Genomic DNA, 24,837 nt, shown 5'->3' with positions numbered 1-24,837 from the left:
TGTGCACACAACCATAATTTGCTCAATTGTAGTGCTATGTTGTCCCAAAGGAAGATGCTGCTTTTGTCAAATTACTAGACATCTTACCTTTTAGAAGTGAATTCTACAGCTTTCATTTGCAAATGTAAACAATTTGAAACACAGTGCAGCACTTTTCATGCAAATAAAAGGGGAAACAAAATTGTCTTGCAGTCAAATATGTGCAAAATTGTATAAAACAACTTTGAGTTTTTTCCAGCAGTACCAAGTGACAAATGTGCAATGATGTCCAGTTTATACACATTGTTATGGTCTGTCTTTAGCTCCAAGTTAACCGGAGTCACATGTAGACTATTGTATATAGTAATGAATGCACAGCCTGAAAAGTACAAAGATAAGATCTTGCAGAAAGAGAATGTCTAGTTTCATAACAGTGGCAATGTGTGCTTTAAGGGGATCTGACAGTAAATCACAGTAGCTCATTGCTGATTTGTCACAACACATTATGAATGGTCCAGAAAATGATTTTAAACTTTCTCCTTCTGTCTTTTTACTCTGTCACTGCTGACCGCATCCTCTGCCTCCTTCTCACTTGAAGAGACGCTGAACTCAGATCCCAAAAGGCATCTGTTAAGACTGATGTTTAGTTTTTTTTTCTTTACTGATAAACTGAAGAATAAAGGTAATCACCTCTGCCAACCGATGACAGGAATCAAAGATGAGAGGAAATTGATAAAGTATTTGGTTATTATCTTAATAAGGTGAATACTGGGCTGTATCGCCTAGCCATGGGCTATTTTCAAAGAATTCAGAACAAAGCTATTTTTTAATTAAAAATTTAAGGTAATTAGTGTATCACTCATCTTACAACATATTGAAATTTTTATTAGTGCAAATGTAGAATTAACTCTAAAGAAACTTAGTAGCATTATTACCCTAAATGTCTGTGTTAGATAGTTTATCATTGTTTTTGCTGTTCTTGTCATTAATTGTCTTTGAGTTTGACTCAAACGCAGGAAAGAGGTGGGCAGAATTAAAGTAGAATAAAAGTGTATTAAAGAAAAAAAAAATTACTTGGACATAAACAACATCTGGAGTCAAAAAAAATAAGACAGATTTGACTTAAAATCAAAAATCTTGGGAGTGTATCTACAAGGAGAGGATACAAGAAACAGGTGAAATGGAAACAATTGAAAGTGAAACAGTAAGGAAGAGCAGCTGGAATTTAATACAAGCCAATTACTGGGGATAGCATAAAGGGTCATGTAAGCACAAAAGAAAATGGAACTAAGGCAAAACTTAAATGAAGATCACAACAATTCACCCCTTTCTAGAGTAACGCTTAGAGCATAACTAGCTGATTTTAGCTTAAATACTGAGGCTATCTGCTTTGGCAACAAGCCTGAAGTCAACTGCTTAACAGGGATTAATATTTTTTTCTAAGTATTTATCCTAAAGCTTGTCAGCTCAGATTTTTAGCATTTTTATCATAATAACAGTAAACACCAGAATTTTGTCTTGGTTGTAAGCTAGAAAACTAAAAGTCTTTTAATTAGCCAAGCAGCAGTGTCACTTTGCCATATATTGATTGCAGTGGCCTCCTGCTTAGCTCCAAGGACTCTCATTAAAGTTTAAAATTCCTATTTATGTTTGTAAGCAAAACTAATGAAAAAGTATGTAGCAACAGGTACGGAACGGATAGTGCCACAGTTCTTAGTTTGGATCAATAAGACACAGGGCAACACATTGCAGAGCCCACACACACATCCACAGAGAGAGTATGTTTATTTTGCCTCCAGATAAGGAGATTAGCTTCATGATCCCACTCGTTTAAGTTAGCAAAGGGGGTCCATGTTCAGGAAATCCTGGCTTTCCTGATATGTGTTCCTGGTAGGGAACCTTGTTTAATGATAGACACAATATTACAGTCCATAGCTATAACCCCCTAAATGATCTACCGTAATTATTATGTAAAGGCAGATTCCCGAAAAATGAAATTTCAGTGAGGGTGGGAAAAAGTTAAAACGTGTGCAAAAAGTTGACGAAAACGACAAACTCGGGTTAGAAGTTGGTTGGGGGTATTCTTTATTGTTGGCTCAGTGACAGAGGTTGGACTCCAGCTTAAAGCTACAAACAGCAAAGTGCTAATTTTAGCCTCCAAAGAGGATAAGGATAAATAGCCTGCTGCCAGTTTGCCATATGGTCTCCTGCTGATTATATTGTGTCAGGAATATTTTCAGCCCCATATACCCCACCCATATACACACATACAAGCAAACAGATACACAAAAAGCTTTGGGCAGTGGAAGCATACAAGGTGAATATTTTGTTTTTCTTATTATTTTATTCTATTTTGTGAATTTCTTGATAAGCATATAAAGAAAGTGAAACCAGAATGTACAGACAATAAGCAGCCCTTTCTTTAGCCATTACTGTACCTTCCAGCTGCAAGGTAACATTTGGCCTCTTCTATAATCTTACCCAAGTTGCTTTATATTCTCACTTGTAAATATGAACCCTGCAGAAGAATAAAAATGAGCCCCTCTCTCGGCTGGCACACATGCATATGTTCGCATGTAAATGCAACACACACAGTCTCACAGCTACTCTCCATTATTCTCTCACTCTCTCCCTCAAATTGAAATAATTCAATTTATAGACACAGTTCCAGACCTCCCTGGCTAAGAGCATTATGCATGAACACCCTCCACCACCACCACCATCATCCTCCCACCCCTCTTACCGCTCTCCTTTTCCGAACAAAAGACAGGGAGAATTTACCAGCCAGCTCTCCAAACGTCACCAACACAAAGCCAATTTCATGCCAGGAAAACACCAGCAGAAGAGCCATATTTGGACACAACCCTCATCTCAGTGGATTTTATTTCACATTGATACGGTTCAATGCTGTTTACTTATGTTACTTTTTTATAACCCTTACATCGACCTTCCTTCTGTCATTACTAAGCTTCGGCAGGGGGGACTTTCTCATGGATTTATATCTTTGAGTAACAATGCTAGTGTTTTAGAGTATAATATCAAAAACTAAAAATACATAACATTCAAGTTCTTTAATTTAAACAGAACAACAATGACAATCCTTGCTGCTTATAAGATAACCTATCACATGGGTTTCTGTGGCTATTATAGTGTTTTCTAAAACAAATGATCTTCTTTTGCTCTCTACATATAGCACATTTATAGCTAGGTTTAAAGTCCCAACTGAGGATAACATTATCCCTTTTACTCTTTGACTCCTTTTAGACCAATAGTTGTAGAAAACTATGGCTTGATGGTTATTCGTGATGCAACATGCTCAAGTAGCCAACATGCAGTCAGCTGCTAATCAAACTTACTGTTTATATCCCCCAACTGTTTTTTTTTTAAGTATTAGATTACTTGGGGCATTGTTGGGGGGTTTGCTTACTGCCTTTTTTTTCATTAACTAACTTAAAGCCCCTGGATGAATGCTGGAGGAGTGTTCGCACAGCTGAAGCCCCGTCTCTCCTGTGTGCTGTGTGTTGTGTACTTTTTATTGTTATACTTCTGTTGGCAATTTTAATACCAATTGTTTCACCTCCTGATGCACGATTTATAAAGCATACACAAACAGGTGAATTGAAAGCTTCAATGTGAGGTCAAAAACTGTGTGCTCACCTTCCTACCAGCAAAAACAATTAGGTGCAGGTGAGTTCCCCTTATAAAACCTAAAACCCACACCGCACCACATCGTCACCTGGTGGACACACAAAATATGCATATGCAAAGTGGCTCCTGCACGCTCCTTTAGGTGTCAGTCTAAAGCAGAGAAGTTAAAATATGCTGGCTTGTTTGGGTGTTATGGCAAAAATGCCAAGCAGATGTGTAGATGGGCTGGGTTCTTATAGGAGTAATGCCCCAACTTTGTAGTTTGTAGCAGTAGCGAGTGAGCTTAGTCAAAAAGCAGAATACTCAATCTAACAGCCAAACCAACATCTTCAGTCATGAGATACTGTTGACTTAACTTGAATAACAGAACCCAGGAGAAAGGGATGACAAGAACTTGCTCTCTAAGGTTTGTAGACTTGGACTTATAGATTAGGTGTCATTTAGGTGTTATTTAAGCGATTGCTCCTCACATTGAAGAGTCTGCTTACAGTTGTTCCCCCATCTGGGTGCCTTTTTTTTAAGGTTTTCCAGCTACCGGTATGTCACATTGCTGGCAGACCTAGAAGACACTGAAATGGCTATACATCCCTTCTAGTCTACAGAATCTTTGGGATTGCCAAGAGAGAGTTGGAGGATGTTTTCTTTGTGGAGCCTTTTACCTTTACCACATGAAAAAATAGAAACAGTGTAGTCAGAGGGCTGCAACAAGTGGAGTAGGTTCACTTCTGCATTATTTAATGCTCTGTACAGCTAGAGAAAATATTTTTCTTGTGGTTCATTAAAAGGATATCAGGATTTGGGCAGTATGGCAGTTCTGAAACAAGTTTCCATTCCTTTCCTTTTTCCTTACTTAATTCTAATTATTTTCATGGTGTATATGCAGTCTAAGTTTTGCCCTTTGAGGCAACATTTGTTTGTTACTTGTGGAGGTGGCTCATAGCCTCATAGATGCAGAACTGCCATAAGCGTAATGCCATGCTGTGAGCTGATCTAAAGTGGAATGCACTAAGTTGAAGGCAAAGAGTTGCTTAATGCAAGTTTCTGGGTTAAAGCTTGACCCAGGGCTGACCCAGACCAAACATGCTGTCCCCAGAGGCCCCCTCCCATTGGTCCCTTTGACATGGATACCTGCAAGAGGGATTCAGTCGAGAGATAAAGACCTTGCGAAGCTTTCCTATGAGTTTAGGGAGGGAGTAGGAAGAAAGAGAGGGCTAGATAACAAATACCTGTAGATAAACACAGGAGCAGCAGGCTGGGCTGGAGGGCAGCATGGGTGTTTACTTTGTGTGTTTGCAGAGCGACACAAAGCTTGCCACTTGTGGTGCACACACTTGTGAATGCAGACGTATTCGGATGTAACCTGATCATCCCTTCTCGCTCCAGGCCAATGAAACCTAAAGAGATGAGCAGGTACTGGTGGCAGAGATCCTCACTGGTGATAACCTTTGGACTAAAGGCCTGAATGGTGTTGTTAAGCACACATGCAAAGTGCACACAACGTGCACACCAGCTCCCATCGGCAGGCCTGAGTCTTTGTTCCACTGAGATTCTCTTCAGCAGCAGGGAGGTCATACTCTTCCAGGAAGTCACCCTCCAGAGAGGGCTGCCTCTTTCAGGAAGTGACTCGGTGGGAATTTCTGGCAGGAGCACCGACAACCATGGGGGGCATATCACTTCTGTCCACATGGGCCCATGCTCCAAAGGAAATGGGCCGCTCTAAACCCACTCACTTCCTCTTCCTCTGCTTCTGTCCTAAAAGCGTTATTAGGGCTGCCGAGTATGGGTCCACTGATAGGACTCCTAATCCTTTGCATCCATGCAACACCGCATCCTGTACCTATCAAGGCCATAACCCACAGGCAGGAGTAGCTGTAAGGTGTTGCCATTTAGGTTATATGTAGGTGGTAAGCGTTTAAAGAAAAAGCAGTTTAGATATTTTGTACAAACAAATAAAGGTGTTTAATAATTCATCCTATGAAATGAATATCCAAAACGCATAAAGAGTAAATCCGACCACTCAAGTGGGTTGCAGCTTAGAGATTTGGACTTATCTTGTTTTCTAACCACCCTTTCACTAACATAAACCTTGTGGGCAAAGACCATATTACAATAAATACTCAAATCTTCTGTTATTCTATGGCAACCATTTGGAAGTTAATGCACTATTATTAGCGCATGCCACAGCAGTGTTAGCATGCCTGTATTATCTGAGTACATGTCTCAGTTTGGCCGGCGCTGATAAGCTAGCGGTGGGAAAAGCCATTTGTAGTAAAATTGTTTATCAGAGCTTGTGTCAATCATGCATTAACAATGTGAAAAGTTTCACAAACCTATAAAAAAATATCTATGAATTCTTAACTGAGATCATGACAAAAGATAACATCTTTCTACCCGTAGAAGTCTCTGTTTTATTTCATTTAAATCCACATTAGTTGCTCCCAGAGTCTTGAAACAACTCCCAATCTCCAAAAACATCATTGCGGGTTATGCAAACACTGTTTTGTGAATCTTTGGTTATTTAAAGAGAAGCCAGTGATTATTTGCATTGGAAAGGAAGGTAGGAGGTTGTCCACCGTGGATGATCTTGTGTGAAATGCATACTGAAAACTAAGTATTAGAGTGACTGCATGATATAAAAGTAAGAGAGCAAAATCCATAAAATTAGGGGAGACTTAAACCACTTTAATATTTTTTGCTTTTTGCACCCATAAAATTAGGTTGATGGTGCTGCATAAAAGTGTGATTACTGAGAGCACAAACTGATTGCTGGGGATGGCATTAAAGATTTAAACAGAATTTTTAGTGCTTTATAATGGTAGTGTTTTAAGGCCGAGTAAAGTTTAATAAGTAAGTAGATTAAAAAACTTAACTTTCTGTACAAAAAAAGTACTTCAAATGTTGTTTTTATTCAACTTTTGTTTACTTTAAACAGCATGAACTTAGTTTGGAGCTCATTGAAACCAAGGTTTGCTTGAATGTTTCAAGATTTTGAAGCATACTTTTAACAGCAATGGTTCTTTCCCCTTAAAACAAATATGTCATAAGTTATTTAAGAAAACCTACTGAGCTATGTATTGCCTTGACTTTCACTGGGGATGTTTACATGTCTTTTTAAATCACCCCCAACACACTTTTATCTATTGAATTTTGCTCCAAAGTAAGGTCGATTAGGATATTTCTCCTTTAGATTAGCTGAAGTTTCCTTCTCTTTGTGCCACATCTACATTCAAGGACTTTGGAATGCCCTTCAGCACTTCAGCTGACTTTTGGAAAGAACTGTGGTGCCATTGTGCTGTTAAGTGCTTTTACCTTTTGTTATAGTCCTTGTCCTCCACTGCTGTCCCCTCCCCCCTTCCCGTCCTTCTTCCATAGTCCATTTTCCCTCTCTATCTGTTTGCTGTGTGTTAGGTTGGACTGAAGCTCAGTGTGCTGTAGGTGTCAAAAGCCCTCTGAGAGAGAGCAAAACAATTGAGGGCAAGAGTTAAGAGTGAGAAAGCAGCAAAAGAGACAAGCTCTTCACAGATTTCGTCTTTTAGATGTTGTTTTAGCGGCAAAGGAGCTCTACGCTGATCTTGCAAGTGCTGCTATTAGAAGTGAGTCTGGCCTTCTGTCTTCGGTTTAGGAAAAAAGAGAAAAGAAAACAGCAACACAAAGACAGGAGAGGAAAAAAAAATCAATAGTTACACAGAAAAAGAGCTCCACATGAAAGGCTGAATTCATTGCCCTGCTTTTTTTTTTCATTTTAGCTTGTAGTGTGTGTCTCTGTCTACCTCATTCTTTCTTTTTTCAGCGGATCCAAAAGCCGGAACACAAGGCGGTTAATGTGGATGTGTGCTTGTGTTTGTGAACGCGAAGGCATGCTGCAGTTTAATGTCGTGTCGGTGCCCTGGGCTGGAGGCAGTTTCCAGCGTGTCAGGCAGCCTGTGGTGATGACCCTTTTCGGGAAAATGGTACACAGAGAGCAGTCACATTTACACTGACATTTTTGCCATCACCTATGGCTATGTCAACAGGCCTGATCCCTCCCCCTGCTTCCAAAGCCTGTGGATGGGCCCCAGCCCAAACATACAGCAGCATAAGAACTTATTGCATGGCTCTAAATAGAGATTTTCAAATAAATATTCCTTAAGATGTGGTCCAATGGGTCAGTCCTTGGGCTTGCATTAAACTACAAATACTTTTGATAATAGAATAGAATAGAATACTTTATTGCCCCCAATGTAGATATTTATATTGTATCATCAGTTAAGTGAAATATAAATAAAATATAGTAATAAAGCACAAAATAATTCTGAAAATAAACAAAATTGTTTCTAAATTGTGCTCAGTACATAAAGATGTGCTACATGTAAAGAACATCTTTAGATTGTAAAATGCAAGAAATGCACACACACAAAAAAAACATTTTTCTTATAAATCTTTTCACAAAATCAAATTTTGCTCCTATAGCTGAAGGGAAATATTGCTAATATAATGACGAGCAGAGAGGAGATCATAAATATATACAGCTTCCTCCACATCAATTTGCACCTAAGGGTGTGTAAACAAACATAAATAAATCTGTTATTGCAGTAGCATAATCTCACACTGAAGAATTTGTTGCATTTATCTCTACAGTTGAGCCCCATCTAGCTTTCTTTCTTTCTCACAGTGCCTTTGTTATTTCAAACTTTTGATCATTGCTCAGACTGTAGATATTGCCTGGTTTGAGGAAGGATCTATGTTCCTGATCAGCAGCATCTGCTCTACCTTAGTGACATGTTCTCCCCTCTTTCCTTTTTTTAAACCAGGGCTAATAGAAATTGAACTCTGCTTCATTTATGAAACATTAACAACAGGAAAATTAGGTTTTATGGTTATTCTTTATGGTTAGTAATATTTATTTTACAGTTTTGTTGAACCATATTGAATATATAATGAAGCAGGAAGTTTTTACCTTGATACCATTGGCTAACAGTGTAACAAATACTATTAATGATATCAAAACTCTTATTTCTTTGGAATCGTTTTTATGAGTAGTGGCAAATTTGATCTGTTTTCTGTTTTATTCTTTCTTGAATTGGATGTTCTCTAATATTTACCAATTTAAAAGTATTGGTTCTTTATATAACTTGATTTGGATATGCATTCTGCAGTATTTTTTTAAACAATTCAATATAAATGGGGTTGGGTCATTAAATATGGAGAGCACAGTATGCCCTTAATATGTTCATAACAACAAAGTAGCCCTACAGCTCACCATAAATGTGACATTTCAACACTTGTAATTATCTTTTCAGGTTAAGTTTCTAATGTCTGATATTGTAAAGAACCTCTTGTTGTGAGTTAAACACATTCCTCATATCTGCATTCCTGATCCACGTCTTCAAACAGATCCAGCAAAGCAGAATTAATTGCTCATACTTGGCTCCATTTCTCACAATAAAAAGTCTCTTGCGTTTCTTAATGATGGAAAAAAAGAGAAACAAGTGAAGATGACTCACCAGTTGTTGTCATTATTGGATCTGTCAGTGCACATCCAAAAAACTGTCATAGTTCAAGGAAGCTTGTGTTGTTTTAGCAAAGCCATTTTTACTTCTAATTACTTTAATAAAATTGTGGTTGACTGCAGGAAGCAATTACTTTTCTTTCCTAGAGGTTGTTTACCTGCTGTCTTTATCCTTATTGCACAAAGGAGAGCTTTCTGTCATTTCCTTTTATTCCTTTCTTCATAGTTGATGGAGATTGTGTGAAGTCAAACAATCCAAACAAAGTGGCAGAAGTTTAAGGCAAACATCTAAAAAGAGCTGAGACCTTCTTGCAAAGGCATGAAGAGTCTAGACTAGCTATATTGTGCTCCTGACAGCACATGTCATTATCCAACGAGCAGTGGTGGGGATTGCTTTCCGTCTCTGTTCCAAAATCGGGCAGAAAAGCAGCGTTGGTCACAGAGAGTGTTTTGTATTGAAGGGAACCTCTTGAGTGTGTTGGTTTGGAATATTTTGTAGTCATTATTGGAAAGTTGCCTTGTGGATGAGCTTGGGAAGCAGAAGCATGTGAGGAAAGTGTTTTGGTGTACTAAATGAGCCTCCCTAGTTGGGAATTACATAGCAAGAAATGCCTGCATGTTCAAAATATTTAAAGGTGGGAGGGAACCCCAGAGTCATGAAAAGGGAGACCCCTCCGACACCCCCAAGGCCTTAAACCCCCTCCCCCCCGTTGAACTCTCTCCTCAGTAAGTCTAGAGCTTATGAATGGTCTGAATACAATAAGCGCCACTTTTTTCCGCATTCCCTCCCTCTCACAGGCCGCTCTTTACCTCTCTGAGGATTTCTGGGAATGTAATGCGTGTGTGTGAGAGCCAGAAAAAGAAAAATGGAGTGAGAGGGTGAGCACTTTAGTCAATGTACATCAACAAGCGTGTGTGTGTGTGTTTGTACTATGTCCATCATGCTCTTAGTCTGCATGTGTGTATGTATGAATTTCTCGCCTGCCAGTATGAGCCGTGTGTATCCCATGTGGAAAAGGATAACAGGCCCCTGAGGCCTGGGTCTTTCCTGAGCAGCTTCCTGGGGTGTGAATCTCAACGACTGGCCAATGAAAGATCAGCTCCAGGTCACTTGGACTCAATCAAAGACTCACTCTTTTCTCTTTTGTTCAAAAAACCCCAAAACAAAACAAAACACAACAACCCTTGGAATAAACACACTACAACAGAGTGAAAAGACTTCTCTCAGTCCATCCACTGCCAATAAAACCTTGCCAAAACATGTTATGAAAAGCGTTAAGACATCTGTGTGACTCCTTAAACCTGCATCCTGCTCATGACATCTGGTACAAAGCTAATATTCATAAACTATATTCCTAAGCACAGCAGGGTTTCTAAGAAGAAAACATTATTTGAAAGCTAAATGTCACAGATCTCTTCTCCTGCGCTGGAAGCGACAAGATTGCAGTTTGCAGATGAATGACTTGCAAGTCCATGGCTGTTAATTTGCTAGGCAGCAGAAAAATGGCTGACACCTCCACATGGCACATGTGCCTATGTTAAGAGGGTAGGTAGCACCAGTGAAGCTCTTATTCTGAGAAATGGTTCATAATCAGATCATAACAGATTAGCCTAGATACGGCGTGATAATGTCAGAGTGCGCCTTGAGAAAGAGAGATGCACGGGGGTGATATTGGCACAACAGAGACACGATAAAACAGAGGCGAGCAAGGACTGTTTGCACTCATTGGATGAAAACATAAAGACATTGGACACTGAAAAATGTCAGCCTCTACATCACCTTTTGGCATGAAAATAAGACATCATCAGCTACTGTTTCATTTACAGTACTGAAGGATTAAGGGTGCCAGGAGAAGGGTTAAATATCGTTCAGTCTTACACTGCAGGTGCATATTTAAAGGAGTACTTTGTTTAGAAAGTTAGTCCTGGAGGATGAAAGCAACAGCTGTAAATTGGATAGGAGCAACTTTTAAACCCTCATCATTTATCAAGATAGATAGATTAATTGATTCTACACTCATGTAAGACAACTCAAAACACCATGCAGATTGAGAGGAGGAGGAGACATGACAGTAAAGGAGAAAGGAAAGAGCGTTAGTACTGTTAGAAAAATAGCCAATCAAAGCTGAATGAACTCAGACGTATGCATCAGTTTAGCTAATAAAAACATCTACTGCAATAAATGAAGGAAGCAAAGTAAATCAGTGACTTTACGTCATAGTTTCTTCACTCACGGTAAACGTGTGCGGGACTGTGTCTGAGTGTGTATTTTTGTATACACTCTGTGAGGGGACTGATAAAATATTCCTTCCCTTGGTTGGCCCCGGGGCATTTCAACTGCCCCTGGCTCCTTCCAGTCAGTGGCCTGCTCCTAATTGCCACATACACACACATGCACACACAGACCCTGTGTGGTTGGAGACACACATTCACTGGGAAAGGCAGGAGGATACAGACACATACAGGCGAATGCACATCTACGCATGCATACAGTCTTCACAGACAAACATGCATCCCTCCTTGCATTGATTCCCCCTCCATGCCCATCCCCCCCTCAGTCCCCCCTCTAACTAGTTGCAAAGATGTTGTCATGGCTGATCATGTGGGCCAGGCCCAGAGCTGTGCCTGTGGCTTTTTCTTGTGGGGAGTCTGCAGCTTGCTAGGTTAGCTTCCCCACGCTGTGTGCATGCAGCCCAGGGTTAGAGCCTGCTGAGGCTCTTAATAAGCCTGGCAGACTGTGCATGGAGACTATCTGACTGTTTTATTGAATGAGTTGCTGATTGGCGGACTGGGTAGCTTTCTGACCAACTGAATGACTGCTTGCAGAAACACTTAACACAGTGACCTGACTAAGCCTCTTAAGTCGCTCTCTTAAATATTATTTCTGATTATATACATTTTATTCATAAAATAAGTTATCTTTAAAACTTTTATTTTAATCGTGGTTTTGTTTTACAACAAAATCACTAAAATTGATTAAATGCTTAAATTTTTGATATGACCAAGATCACATACAGTTCAGACTCATTAGAAACATGCAAAAAGTCAACTCTGAGGTAAACGTAAGCTTTGCTATTGTTAGCGGCTCACGTTTAATGAGTCACAATGGCCACAAATCAGTAGTCAGTTTACTGTGTTTCTTGGTTTAAAAGATTAAACAAAATGCTGCCATAATTTGGATTTAACATGGTGAAGTCGTCTTCAGTGATTTTCCCCACTAGTCAACCAGTTGTAGTCAACCAGCTGTCTCTTCTTGTTGACTTTGTCACCTAAACAACGAATCTCTTGCTTCACACAAATGATTACATGGTTTCCAGCAGTCACCTTCAAATCTGGGGCTTTTAAAAATAGCTTAGACTTACGTCACCAGAGGAAGCCATGCTGACACTAACTGGATGGTGCTTCACAAGCCCAATTTCACTTTCAGGGAAGACCTTGTAGCTTTTTTACTCAACACTTTGCACCTCATACATGATGTCACAGAAAATTCAGATTAGATGAATAACATGATCTTCTGAGCATGCCCAAGAGGCATCTTTAAGCTTGAAGTGAGCACATATGTAAAAATACCAGACTCTAGCAGTATACCATGTATTAGGACACTAAAAAGCTTTTATATATCTAAGTGAAAATCTGATATTTTCTCCACAGAGGATTTTTCTTTCTTCTTTTCTCTGCATGATGTATTCAAGATGAGCTACAGCCATCAAAAGTTAAAAAAAAAGTAAATTAATTAACTCTGCCTTGTGGGCAAATGTTGCATAGAAGCTATTTTTCAAAAGGGTTTGAAGCGATAATCACCTGGAGGACCTTAATAAATCCCCTTATTGTTTTTAATGTCCATTATCATGACTCTCCATGTGGGTAAGCAGCTTTTATCAGTTTTATTTATTTTGTTACAGACTTTCTAAATAGTTGTTTTCTTATGCATTTGTGTTGGATGTCAGAGCAAGATAATCTTCAAGTAACAACAACGGACTGCTCTACATTGGACTCTTTTCCTCAGATTAACTTCCTTTCGCAGCTTCCTACTCATTATTTTCTCCCCCTTCATTGCCTCTGTGAGTGGCTTAAATTTGCACATTCCCTCCTGCTTCTCCCTCTCTGTCTCTATCCTTTCCTGCACTGTTTCACCCTTTAACTCTCCTTTGTTTCTGCTCTGTTGTGTAGCCTCTGTCTGCTTGACAGGCTGTGGTAACACCGTTGACATTTCCACAGCATGGCTGCTGAAACACAGCTTCAGCACCTTTCCTGCCTCAGCCTTTCCTCCTCTCTCTCCACCATGACTTCCCTTGTGCTGTTAGGTAAAGAGAAGCAGAAATTAGCCCCAGACCTTGTGGAGGTGATTGGTTTCAAATTGCAGTGAAAATGGAATTGCCAATAGACCTGCGGCCTTCTGCCTCTTTTTCCTCCAAGGTAAAGTAAATGTACACTCCTAAGTCTGACCTATGGATGGTTGATCCCCTTCTAGGTAAACTGAGTGTCCATAGGTCAGTCTTAGAAGTGTAAAGAAGGATGGGAATGTGTTAGTGATTCCCTGTCTGGGATTGTGGGAGAAAGAATTGTGAAAAAGGAAGCTGTTTATATTGAGTTTATTTTTCAGTGTTTTTGTTTCTCTTTTTTATTTCCTAAAGCTTCCGCCCGTCTTATCATACCTCACCTTCTTTCCTGAGTTAGTGGCACATTCACTCCCGCTCTGAGCTGGTTCTCCGGCCGTTAGCCTCTGTTTTCCTAACTCGTACAGGACGAGCCCCTAGGTTTGTTATTGTAGGCTTTGCTGAACTTGAGCCGGTCTTTACAACGGATTGAAAGCATTTGCTTCCAATGAAAATCTGGTCTTAGATTACAGGGCCCCGACTCGGCTCACCCGTCTTTTTCCAGCAGGCAGCTGGAAAGGGAGGCGAAGGGGAGGGTGTATTTCTTTTACCCTGAAACAGTAGGAAGAAAAAGCTGAACTTACTCACTGGGCTCAGACGGTGCTTGTCCTAGGCTAATGATGTAACTGAAGCTTGCAATGTGAGTGTGTTTCCAGGACACAGAGAGGTTCAGAAGCTGTATAATGCGCTCAATGTGTGCTTGCTTGTGGAGCACAGGGCTGAAAAGTCTTGTTAATCAATTAATGGATCAGTTGCTGAACAACTGTAATTGATTGTTAAATAAATGAAAAAAACGTTTTCTTTTAGGCATGGGTCAGTATACGGTAAGTTTCTCAAGCGACGTTAACCTTGAAAAAGATAAAATAAAACACATAAAGAATAGTATTTTAGCACAAAAACATAAAGTAAAACCTGATTTAATTAGACTGTAGTTAACAACCCCCTGAGCAATACATTGGATTTTAACATTGAAGTTACAATGAGACCTCATTTAGACATGAGTCAACCTTGTTATGTATAAAACTAATTTAGACCTATATTATCTTGGTCTAGATTCTGGACCAAGCAAAACTATTATTAAAGTATTTAAATCTTGCTTGTGTTTTTCTTATAAAATCACCAAGTTCATGACGAAAAACAAACAAAAAAACAGTAGTAATAAAGTAGAAATTAAAGACATTTTCATTCAGTTATGTAGAAATACTATTTATTATTTCCTTAAATGTAATAAAGTGCTACTAATATAAAAATTTGGTATAGAACTGAACTTTTTTTCAAAATGAAACTAAATTAAGACAACAGCCCTAATGTGATGACACAAGTACCAGGTTGTTCTGTACTTATGGATGTAAACAAAACTCTTGCAGGCTGTTGCACCTGATTGCTGTTCTGCAATTTTTTGGAGTAACATAAGTAAAACAAAGTGATATTAGCTGTTTTTTAGTCAGACTCCATTTTACCTTATCTTTATGATTGTTCTGGTTCTTAAAGTTCAAAATAAGAACTTATTTAAGAACTGAAATTTTTGTAAACAGCCCAGTGGTCTTTCTTGAATTGAAACACTTTAAACTGTCAGGGACTATGAACCAAAAACATGGTGTACATGAACACTGATGACCCTCCTATTCATGACTTTACAGTATCTTTATCTCAGTATCAGTATCTCAAATAGTCAGCTGTATACATGTGCTGTGCCATCTGATTAGCAGTGTGCAGCCATGTGTGGGTGGAGCAGAGCTTCCAGAGAAGCATTTCATGCATCCTCTTAAAATAATTGAAAATCATAGGAGTGTTTTTTTTCCTGTGAATTCTAAACAGTAGTTTTATAAAATCCATATAATCCCTGGCTTTCTATAAGCCTGACTCCTTCATTCTAGTTTCTACTGTATGTGGTATATTTATGTATATTTACATTTAAAAAAGTATACCTGTTTTAATTGGAATCAAGTTTTAACATTTGGAAAACTACATTTTCTAGTTATCCTCTCATTACGTTTATCAGACATTAAAATCCTCAAATGTGACGAATATATTAAGTATCAATCCTAACAAGTCATTTTGCCAATGTATATTTATTCAAATCATTAAATAGTGAATAGAGAGAAAACAAACAAACAAACTGGCAAACGAAACGGCATGATTGTAAATGTTTGAACGTGCTGGGCTCCTTTATTCATTATGTTACATTAGTTCAAACCAACCACAAGCTTGATCTTCATATGTGCATTATCAGTTCTCAGTATGTGGTGTTTGCATCAGTGCTCTGACATCAATGCCAAAGCAGCTCTTGTTTTATCCTACCTCCACCCTCCACCCCCCATGCCGTCACCTCCACTTCCACATGAGGTTCATTAAAAAGCCTTTAATATGTGCGCATATGTATCTCCTTCTGCCAGCACAGTCGGAGTGAGAGGGAGAGCTGGCCATGTGTGTTGTTTCGTTTGGTTTGTTGAGAGGCTCTCTCTCCTAATGGCGTGTATAATTCAGGTGCCCTCCAGGCATGCTTTCAGGAATTCTTTTGCCTGAGGTAATGGGGAGCAAAGGCCTGGGTTTTAGGCCCTTGATTATTCCATTGATGTGGCAGGCTGGAAAAAAGTCATCTCCAACCGGATTAGCGCCAACATCGCCATTAATTATCAATGAACCTGGTCTCAGGGTTTAGCCAAGGTGCTGGTGTCGTCCTCTGAAATTTAGTGGGGCGGCCCTGCGTCAGTGCAGCTCTCAACTCTTGCCACAGTGAATAAACCACGATGCTTTAGAAGTGCTTAGCGTGTAATCAATAAATAACAGAATCCAATTCGGTGCACTGCTTTGGCAGTTTTTATATTTTCTTTTCCCCCCTCTCACTTCCTCACACTTCAAGGCAGGGGAGGCATTGCGGGACAAAAGTCTGGTTATTTGGTGCTGGAATATCCAGGCGTGAGGGTGCCACTTGTTTACTTCGCCTCATGTTTCTTTAATGATTATCATCTTCATTCAGGGTGCCTGGCGTTTTTGAATAATGATAATAACAATTACGCTTTTCATCACAGATGGGAAGAGCCACTTTCTCTCCATTCGAGCTGTATGGAATCCGTACAGTAATTGGGTGCCTCTGAATATGTGTGCATCTGTGTTCAAGAGTTAATGTTGTGGATCCTGAATGCAGAGAAAAGGGCCCGTGGAGCACTTTCTTTTCACATTGGCTTTTAACGCTCAGATACTCAAAGCTGTCTCACTGTAGCCCCCTTAGGTGAGGTTAACTGGCCTTAATAGAGTCTTATCAAAGCCCTACAGGTAGCTGTAAGCAGCCATGATGCTATTGTTATGAAAAGCAGCTAGCTTTGTTAGCAGTGTTTGTGCCTCCGACTGTTTTTTTTCCATCTCTTTTCCTTTTATTTTCTGCCTCCCCGTCCGTGCAACCTTGCCTTTTGTAGTGCCGTGTTACTCTTTCCACCTCAGGTAAAATGGCAGAATGCGCTGGGGCGACGCTTCAATAACAATTTTCCCCTCAGGATAATAAAGACTAAATCTCTCTGTCATTTTCAATTCTGCACGGGCTTGGATGGGAGAGTGGGGAAATGCGACCTTACAAGTCCTTTGTGCTTCCCCTTCTTCCCTCTCTTTCTCACAGAGGGATGCAAGTGCTTACTGTGTTTTCAGTGACGGCAGGAGAAAAATGAAAGGCAGGGTTATTTATAAATGTATTAAAAATGAATGCATTTATGAGGTGCTGATTCCCCTCCATTCTCTGCTCGCTATTGTCGAGGCTCCATACCCATCCGTCTGTGCCGACAAAGCCCTCCAGAATTCCTTTTCGAGATCACATTTATTCCCTTTGAACGTTCGGCAAAGCATTTGCAGGAAGTAAACAAACCCTGTGCCTGATCGGAGCTGTCTCTTCCTGTTTCTCGTCATGTGACAGGTGATGGCCTGGACAACAGCGTTGCTTCGCCGAGCACAGGGGATGATGATGACCCGGATAAAGAGAAGAAACACAACAAGAAAAGGGGGATTTTTCCTAAGGTGGCCACCAACATCATGAGAGCGTGGCTCTTCCAACACCTAACAGTGAGTTAAGCCAAACAATATTTGTATTATATCACATGTAATCCTTATTTCACTGCAAAGAGCTGTCTTTCTCTCACTCTGGTCTTCTAGTATTTGGCACACTTTTGCACACCTGAAACACACTTAGAGAAACACACACTCACTGTCCAACACTGAACCGCATTTTGATGCACTTCTCCAATGCGTAGCTCAGTTTGTAGGGCGAGCACTTCAAAGACGGAGTCCCGTGTAATCTTTGAGAGATCTCTGATCATCGACTGAAACAGAATGAGGCTTAAGCTGAGGAGAGACACCCCAGGCAGTTTGTGCAGATAGACTGAAGTACCTAGTTATAATACTTTACAAATGCAAGAGATGCTGCAAAGAACAGTGGCTTGGCTTTGCTTCCCCCTCACTTACAAATCCAGTCATCATCGTAGACTAGCAAGGATAGTTTGATGGAAATATATCCGTTTTTGGGCCTCATAATTCGACTTTAGTTCAGAGGGATATATATATAAATGATCAAAACAACCTCTTGTTAACCAGTCTTACTAATCTTGCAGTTAATCATACTCGATTATGTTATTTTATCTAGAAATGGACCTGTCAGAATTTTGCGGGTTTCAGATCACAGCTTTTGTAACAGCTATCGTTAATAAAGCAGCCCTGTTTGTTTTTATACCCTAAAGTAGATCCTTATACTAGTTCAAGGATTAAAAGGCTCCAATAATGTCCAAATCCAGTATGTACCATGACAGACTAATGTGGAAATCTCAAAAGTGTAAAATGGGCTGTACTAGACTAAGCCTTCCTGTTGTCAGATTAATAGTTTACTCTCTCTTGCTCCCTAACAACATCAGTTTGAAGATTCTTCTTGTGCTATTGTAGAAAATAGAGTTTATCTGTTCTACATTGTCTCGAATTGTTGGGCCCATCTCCATTTCATTGGATTGTTGGTCGTGGCATGATTGATTCCTGCCAGACAGAAGTCACACTACAATACAATCTAAAAGTAAATTTTTTAAAAGCATAATTGTGGCCACAGAATAATTACTTTATGGAGAGATGTAATGCAAACGTACAAAACTACCTTATATTATAGCTTATACAGTCATCTGCTTAGGTAGGAGTGCGTATGTGTGATGCACTTCCCTTGGAATATTTTTCTTCTAACACTTTCTGAAAATTGACTTAAAGTGTTTTAAATAACTTCAGTAAATTTTATTGCCTCTGAAGCAGTAACTACCTATGCGTGGGCCTAAGTAGTCGGAATAAAATACAGATTGGACTAAAAATATGTCACCAAAACATGTCATTTGGAATTTTCTGATCAAATTCAGCAGGAATAATATTGTTATCCGACTATGGGTTGGTTTATTAACAATCCGACCAAGAGCCATGAAAACACTATTTAGGATCTAGTTATTCTGAGTGATGCGAGTTGACCTGGGTGCGCATATTGACCCTGCGTCAACGTAATGTATTTCCACTTTGAGTGCTCTGGCTACCTATTATCAGAATATTCCAAATTACATGTTTACTAGCCATTTAGTTCAATCAGCCATTTTATTCCTATTACTTATGTCCATATAAATAATTTTTTCAATCTGATTTTGGACTTCTGTTTATGTATACATACTGTAGCTCGTGATATTGAAGCAGTACTGTAATAGTTTAAGCCAGAACTTGCCTTTCAAATGCTAAAGACTTAATTATTTCTCTGATTGCTTTTCCATTTTTATATACTGTAGCCTATCAAGATATTTGAAACATAAAACTTTATAGCAACTCAAATCAAATTTGTTAAAAACTCTTAAAATAATAAATACATCCTTAATGCCTCTTTAGAAAGGATTGAAGGGAAATATAATCCAGTGTTTACCAAATCTTTCAATTGAGATGAAGGCAATTTGTGCTGGAGTTCAAAGTTTAGTTTAAATCAAAGAGAGGAGTTGGAAACTGTTTGCTTTTTTCCCCTTTACAGGCTTATTAACATTTCCTCTAAGAGCGCTTCCAAGTAAAGATGTTTTAAAAGTACTTTCCGAACCCTGCGTCACTTGCATTCTGCTGATGTCAGGAGTTGTGGAGAACATGATACAGTTTGGCTGAGTGGCTCTTGGTTTGGATAGAACAAGCCAAAAGGGAGGATGCTGTGGATTGTGGATATTGCATGGGCTTAACTTTTTATTTATTTATTTGTGGCCAGACTTTGATGTCAGTGGGATGCATTGTGCAGTGTATGCCTCGGCTCCGTGTAATTAATGGCAAAGAGCAAGTTATTTATTTTTTCTCATATGTACACACTGGCATGTAGTTTGTAATCAAACTTAGATTTTTTTTGGGACGAAAATTTCTTGCACTTTTCAGCCTTCTGCTCTGCCTTTTCACTCATTTTCTCCCTGACCTCTAATCACACCTTAAACCCTTTAGGGTCAAACAGGAAAGGTTTTTTTCAGCACACATCCTCTTTTCAAACACAGCCCAGCATATACACAAGCATAACACACCTTCTGTGTCATATTACAGCCCTACATCAGGCTTATGAGGGGTTTCTTCATCCTTAGATTTCAAACAGTTGGTTGGATATGGGCTCGAAGAGGTGAAGAGTGGGATAAGGAGGGATCCATTTAGCTCTCCTTCTCACAGGCGAAAAAGTGAGAGTGGAACCAAGCCACGCAGATATGCTGGCAAACAATGGATATAATGGGTAGCTGCTATATGGCGCAGCAATAGAAGAATTTTACTTGGTTGGTTTTGGTTCAAATTCTCTTTTTGGGAGGAGTGAAAACTTTCAGTTGAGATCAATTGAGCAACATCTCTAAACAATCCCTCTTTTGTGGCAGAAGAATCATTTCCCTGAAGTTTTCATTGCAAGCCTTCATTTATGATTTATACTTTATCCTTTTAAGTTGATCAGTTTTATAGTGAATTTTAAATAGAAAGCTATAACTCTCAGTTTTCATTGAGTATGGTTCATTTAGTCTCTGGACTGCAGGCTGGAGGAATAATGGCAGATCTCTTACACTCAGTGGAAGAGAAGTGAAGCAAATGGTGGGATCATGGGGTTACCAAGTCTCCTTAGCAACCATTGTAGGAGTGTTACTAGAAAAGAAAAATGATGTCCAGCTTTCATAAAGGTAAATATGTGGAGTTTGAGAAATTCTGCTCAGAATTTAGTTTGAACTGTGTGGTTTAATAGGATGAGCTACAGATTATCAGACCGATTGGTTTAAACTTGTATAAAAGAAAACAATTCCAACTGTTAAGTAAGGTGGAGGATGTGTGATGCTTTGGGCCCAGTTTCTCTTTGAAAGTTTCTGGCAAACCTGATAGGGTGAGCTTCGTAATAGAGAGCTTAAAGGGGAAGTTGTGAGATTGGATTAAAGCACTTTTTTTCTGTATACTGAATTTTATTATTATTATTATTTTTGTATAGGCTAAGGTTTAAAAGTGCTTCAGTTTGAGATGATTCAATTAAAGATTTATGTTATTTTTCTTGCCTACATTTACTAGGGTTGGTTAGCATTGCAGCAGCAGACCAGTCTCATTTGTCCACACAATTATATGCTACCATCATTTCAATTATTCATTAGTTTGGTTAATAATGCCAACTTACCGAAGAAAAACATTTTGTATAGGTGCATTATGTTAGCAGAAGCATTACTATTTCAGAACCACAGTCAGTTTTTCTTTCAGTTGATTTTTTTATTTTTTGGGGGGTATTTCTGTTTGACACCATTTCAGTAACAGAATAGGCAGAAAAACAGCTAAAACTTCAGAACAAGTTATGCTTCCAAACTTCAGTGTATTATATGTTAGTCGCCCTCACAATTGGTTCCTCAGGGGAGTTCCCATTGTATCGAGGCGGAAAGGGAAGGTGGGTGGCAAAATGGGGCTATGAGTGCACCAGCAGGGTAAGAGGTAGGTAGCTTTTATATATCCATTCATTTACTGTTGTGTTGAAGTCATTGCTGTGCTCACTTCACCCATCATATGTGCTTATCTCATCTACTACTGTACCGGGCAAAGGTAGAAATACTCCAGAAACACAGAAGGAAAAAACTGGTTATCTGAGCATTCAAAGCTGTTGTACTTTTGGGCAGCTGCAGGTTTCACTGGGAGAGAAGAGAGCTTTATTCGAGAGTCAGGGCAGCAGTATTGAATTTGTGATGATGACAACGTTTGTAACTCAGAGTTCTCTCCAACACACCCAATGAGCTCATGTGCTATCGGCAATGCTTATGGGACGAGTTCAGTGCAAGAATTTGGCTGTGCTGGCTTGGAGCGACTACAAAACATTAACATTAACGGCCTGTAATGATGGCCAAAGCAAGCAGCCTGCTGCCAGCTTGACATGCAGCCTCAAACTGCATAAGGGACCAAGATAAAAAGGTTTCCCTATTACATTGTGCTACTTGTTTGTGTTTGACCTCATCATATACCGGTTTTGGGTTTAGTGATCGTGAAAGCACACCTGATCAGAAAAATTGTCTTTATTGTGGTCCAGAGGAACCAATAAGGATGTGCTTTATCAGATGTTGGTGTTAACTCTGGGCTTATTTAACTCATATCTTTATATTTACAACCTAGAGAGCAAATCTTTAGATAAAGGAGCAGCTCTATTATCCCCCTTTGCACAATCTTTTCCCACTGTGCAGTCTCATTCTATCCGCCCCACCTAAGCTTCACCCTCCCCTCCACAAAAATGGTATTTTCTTGTTTAATTTAACAAGAAATGAGTAGTAAATGAAAGCTCAGGCCTCAAATCCCCAACGCGCCCTGTGCTCTGCTCTCCACTCCCCTATGAAAAGGCAATTTGTGAAATTATGTGATAGAGTAATTAGATGGAATTCACCCCCGCCTGTGTGCTGCACACACAGACCATATTCCCATTTAGATTGCTGCCTCACATCAGGCTCATGAGGTGTGTGCGTTTCAAAGAGTGTGTGTAGCAGTAAGTTGGGCATTTGAAGTGTCAGCATTGGTGTATTCGCACACTTTTATGCACATTATCGCTAACACGCTCACATCCTGGCTCTCCTCCCCTCTTATTTGTACACATATGTAGTGTAACGAGGGGCAGCCATGATCGCAGCTCATAAAAGAAGCCAGCCCGCAAACCCTCAATGAGCTGCCATTGCTCGCCCCCTTCCTAGCTCTTTCCTTCTTCTTCTCTTAAAATGTGTAAAATGCAGAGGGAGAGACTAGAAAAAAAATCTGGAAAGGCGTAATCTGCCGTTAATACAATTAGAGGATAATTTTAAATGCTAGTACACTCAGATGCGGCCCAGCTGGGGAAGCAGTAAGCACCCCTCCACCCCCGTCCAAAACCATTGGGTTTCATTTTTCTTCATAGAAACCGAGTGTGCAGGGTGGGGGGCATTGAGCAGAAATGGCTGTACGGTAGATGGATGGATGGATGGATGGATGGATGGATGGATGGATGGATGGATGGATGGATGGATGGATGGATGGATGGATGGATGGATGTATAAAAGGGCAGTATCTTTTAAATATCAATAATTATACAAACTACAAAAGAAGATAGAGATGGCCCTTTGTGAGGATTTTCTTCTTTTATGTTAATATGATTTGCTTTTAAAGTTATTTAGAGAATTCAAAATTCTTTCAGGTTTGACCTGAATGACCTTGAATAAAGAAAACAATAGAGAACTCTAGGTCTGTAACTTTGGGGAAAATTGTAAGACCTCAGTTTAAACCTTCATAACATAGAGACACATCTTGATAATTGATGCCATTCGTTGAAGCCAGATTGCATCATAGACAACGAAAAATTGAAAGATAGTTACATTAAGTGTTTTTTTACCTGGTTCACAATGACCAAAAGTACAAAGGTATAAAATGGTGAATTGTTGACAGAGGAACTGATGATAATGACAAACTACAGTGAAGAGCTCAGAACCTTAATTATGAATGTTTCATGCTTTTATACCAAAAGCATATAACTTTAAAAGAGGAGAATAGGTTAGGAGAGACTATCCTGTAAACAACAGCTTCAAGAGAAAAGGGTCTAAGGTCAGATTTAGTCTTTGCCTAAGTTGACATTACTTGTGTGCCTGTTTATTACAGAAACCTTGATATATAAGCCCCCGGGTCAACCAGTGCAACCCATTCCTAAAAAAAGTGTTATCCCTCTTGTTCTGTTTTCAAACTGAGATCAGAGGCTTCCTCCTGCCCACTTTCATCTTTACTACACTGTTGCAGTGATAAGGAGGAGCAGGAACATTTGAAGAAGAAACAATGCATGAACTGTATCCACAACACTGTTAGATTGCATGTACTTTTTTGACATATCCTTGGTTTCCTTGTACTTGTTTTTTTTTTTCTTATCAATCCACCACAGAAAGAAGTTTTCTCATAAAATAAATAATTGCAAGTCAAATTCCAAGACATAGGGATGCCTTGTTAAAGGTTTTAAGAAGACATCATGAAGCAAACTTGAAAAGAGAGCATCAGCTGACTATTTATGTGTCTTCATCCATTTATTCATAAACGACAATAAAGGCACGACGTCCGTCTTGATACTGTAAAGTAATTTGTAGGCTGGTGTCTCGGATTAAGTTCTAATTTAATCTAAGTGGCAGTCAGAATGTTTGGCGCCACTGCATGATGATTTCAAAGAGGTCCTAAGAGATGACAGACAGATGGACAGATCTGCCAAAGGCCTGGCGTGACACAGTGATAGAACAGAGAAACAAGCACTTTTATTTGCTTTTAGAGACTTTATCTCTGGGAAGGGAACTGGCTCTAGGCTGTGTGTGTTTGTGTGCATCTGCCATGGAGGCACACTGTTTGGTGTTTGTGCAAATGTGTGTGTGATTGCTTTAGTATGTGCGGGTGTGTTTGTACGAGGGCATTTGGAAGCAATGACTTGTCCGTACCAATCGCAGGAGTGGTCGGTGTCAAAGAGGCGGCAGCTGAGTCAACCTGCCCACCCCCACTAACACACACACACACAGGCACATACATATTGTGCCCCAGCCCCCACATTACCCCACACCTTGTAATGAAAACATCATCAATTATCCCTCCTGACAGGCCCCAGGGACCTAAAAACAGACAGTTTTCTATAGGGGCTTCTTTGGTGGACTGACCCTCACAGAAAAACTCACTGTGATACTAATTCGCTTTGCAGCTCTTCTCTAAAAGACATTCAGGCTTCTTTTGTAGATTATATACAAATCCTAAAACCTTTCTTTGCCAACAGTCATGACAGTAGGACCAGTCCATTTGGTGAAGGAGCAGGAGGTGTGAGTTCCCTCTGTGGGGTACTGGGGGTTTTAAGAGGGTGGG

At 39.6% G+C, this 24,837-nt stretch overlaps 1 protein-coding gene across 1 annotated transcript in view; it reads left to right on the top strand.

Annotated features, from left to right (window-relative positions):
• LOC107095752 (homeobox protein Meis1) overlaps positions 1-24,837 on the top strand; it is a 90,662-nt gene that overhangs the window by 26,682 nt on the left and 39,143 nt on the right. The window contains exon 8 of the mRNA XM_015392010.1: positions 17,396-17,541. Coding sequence (XP_015247496.1) covers positions 17,396-17,541 — 146 coding nt within the window. The remainder of the gene's footprint in view (positions 1-17,395; positions 17,542-24,837) is intronic.

Source organism: Cyprinodon variegatus, unplaced genomic scaffold (assembly GCF_000732505.1).
Source record: "Cyprinodon variegatus isolate N-32 unplaced genomic scaffold, C_variegatus-1.0 Scaffold569, whole genome shotgun sequence".
Lineage (NCBI taxonomy): Eukaryota > Metazoa > Chordata > Actinopteri > Cyprinodontiformes > Cyprinodontidae > Cyprinodon > Cyprinodon variegatus.
The sequence above is the reverse complement of the archived record's forward strand: the minus strand, read 5'-3'. Positions and strand labels throughout refer to the sequence as shown.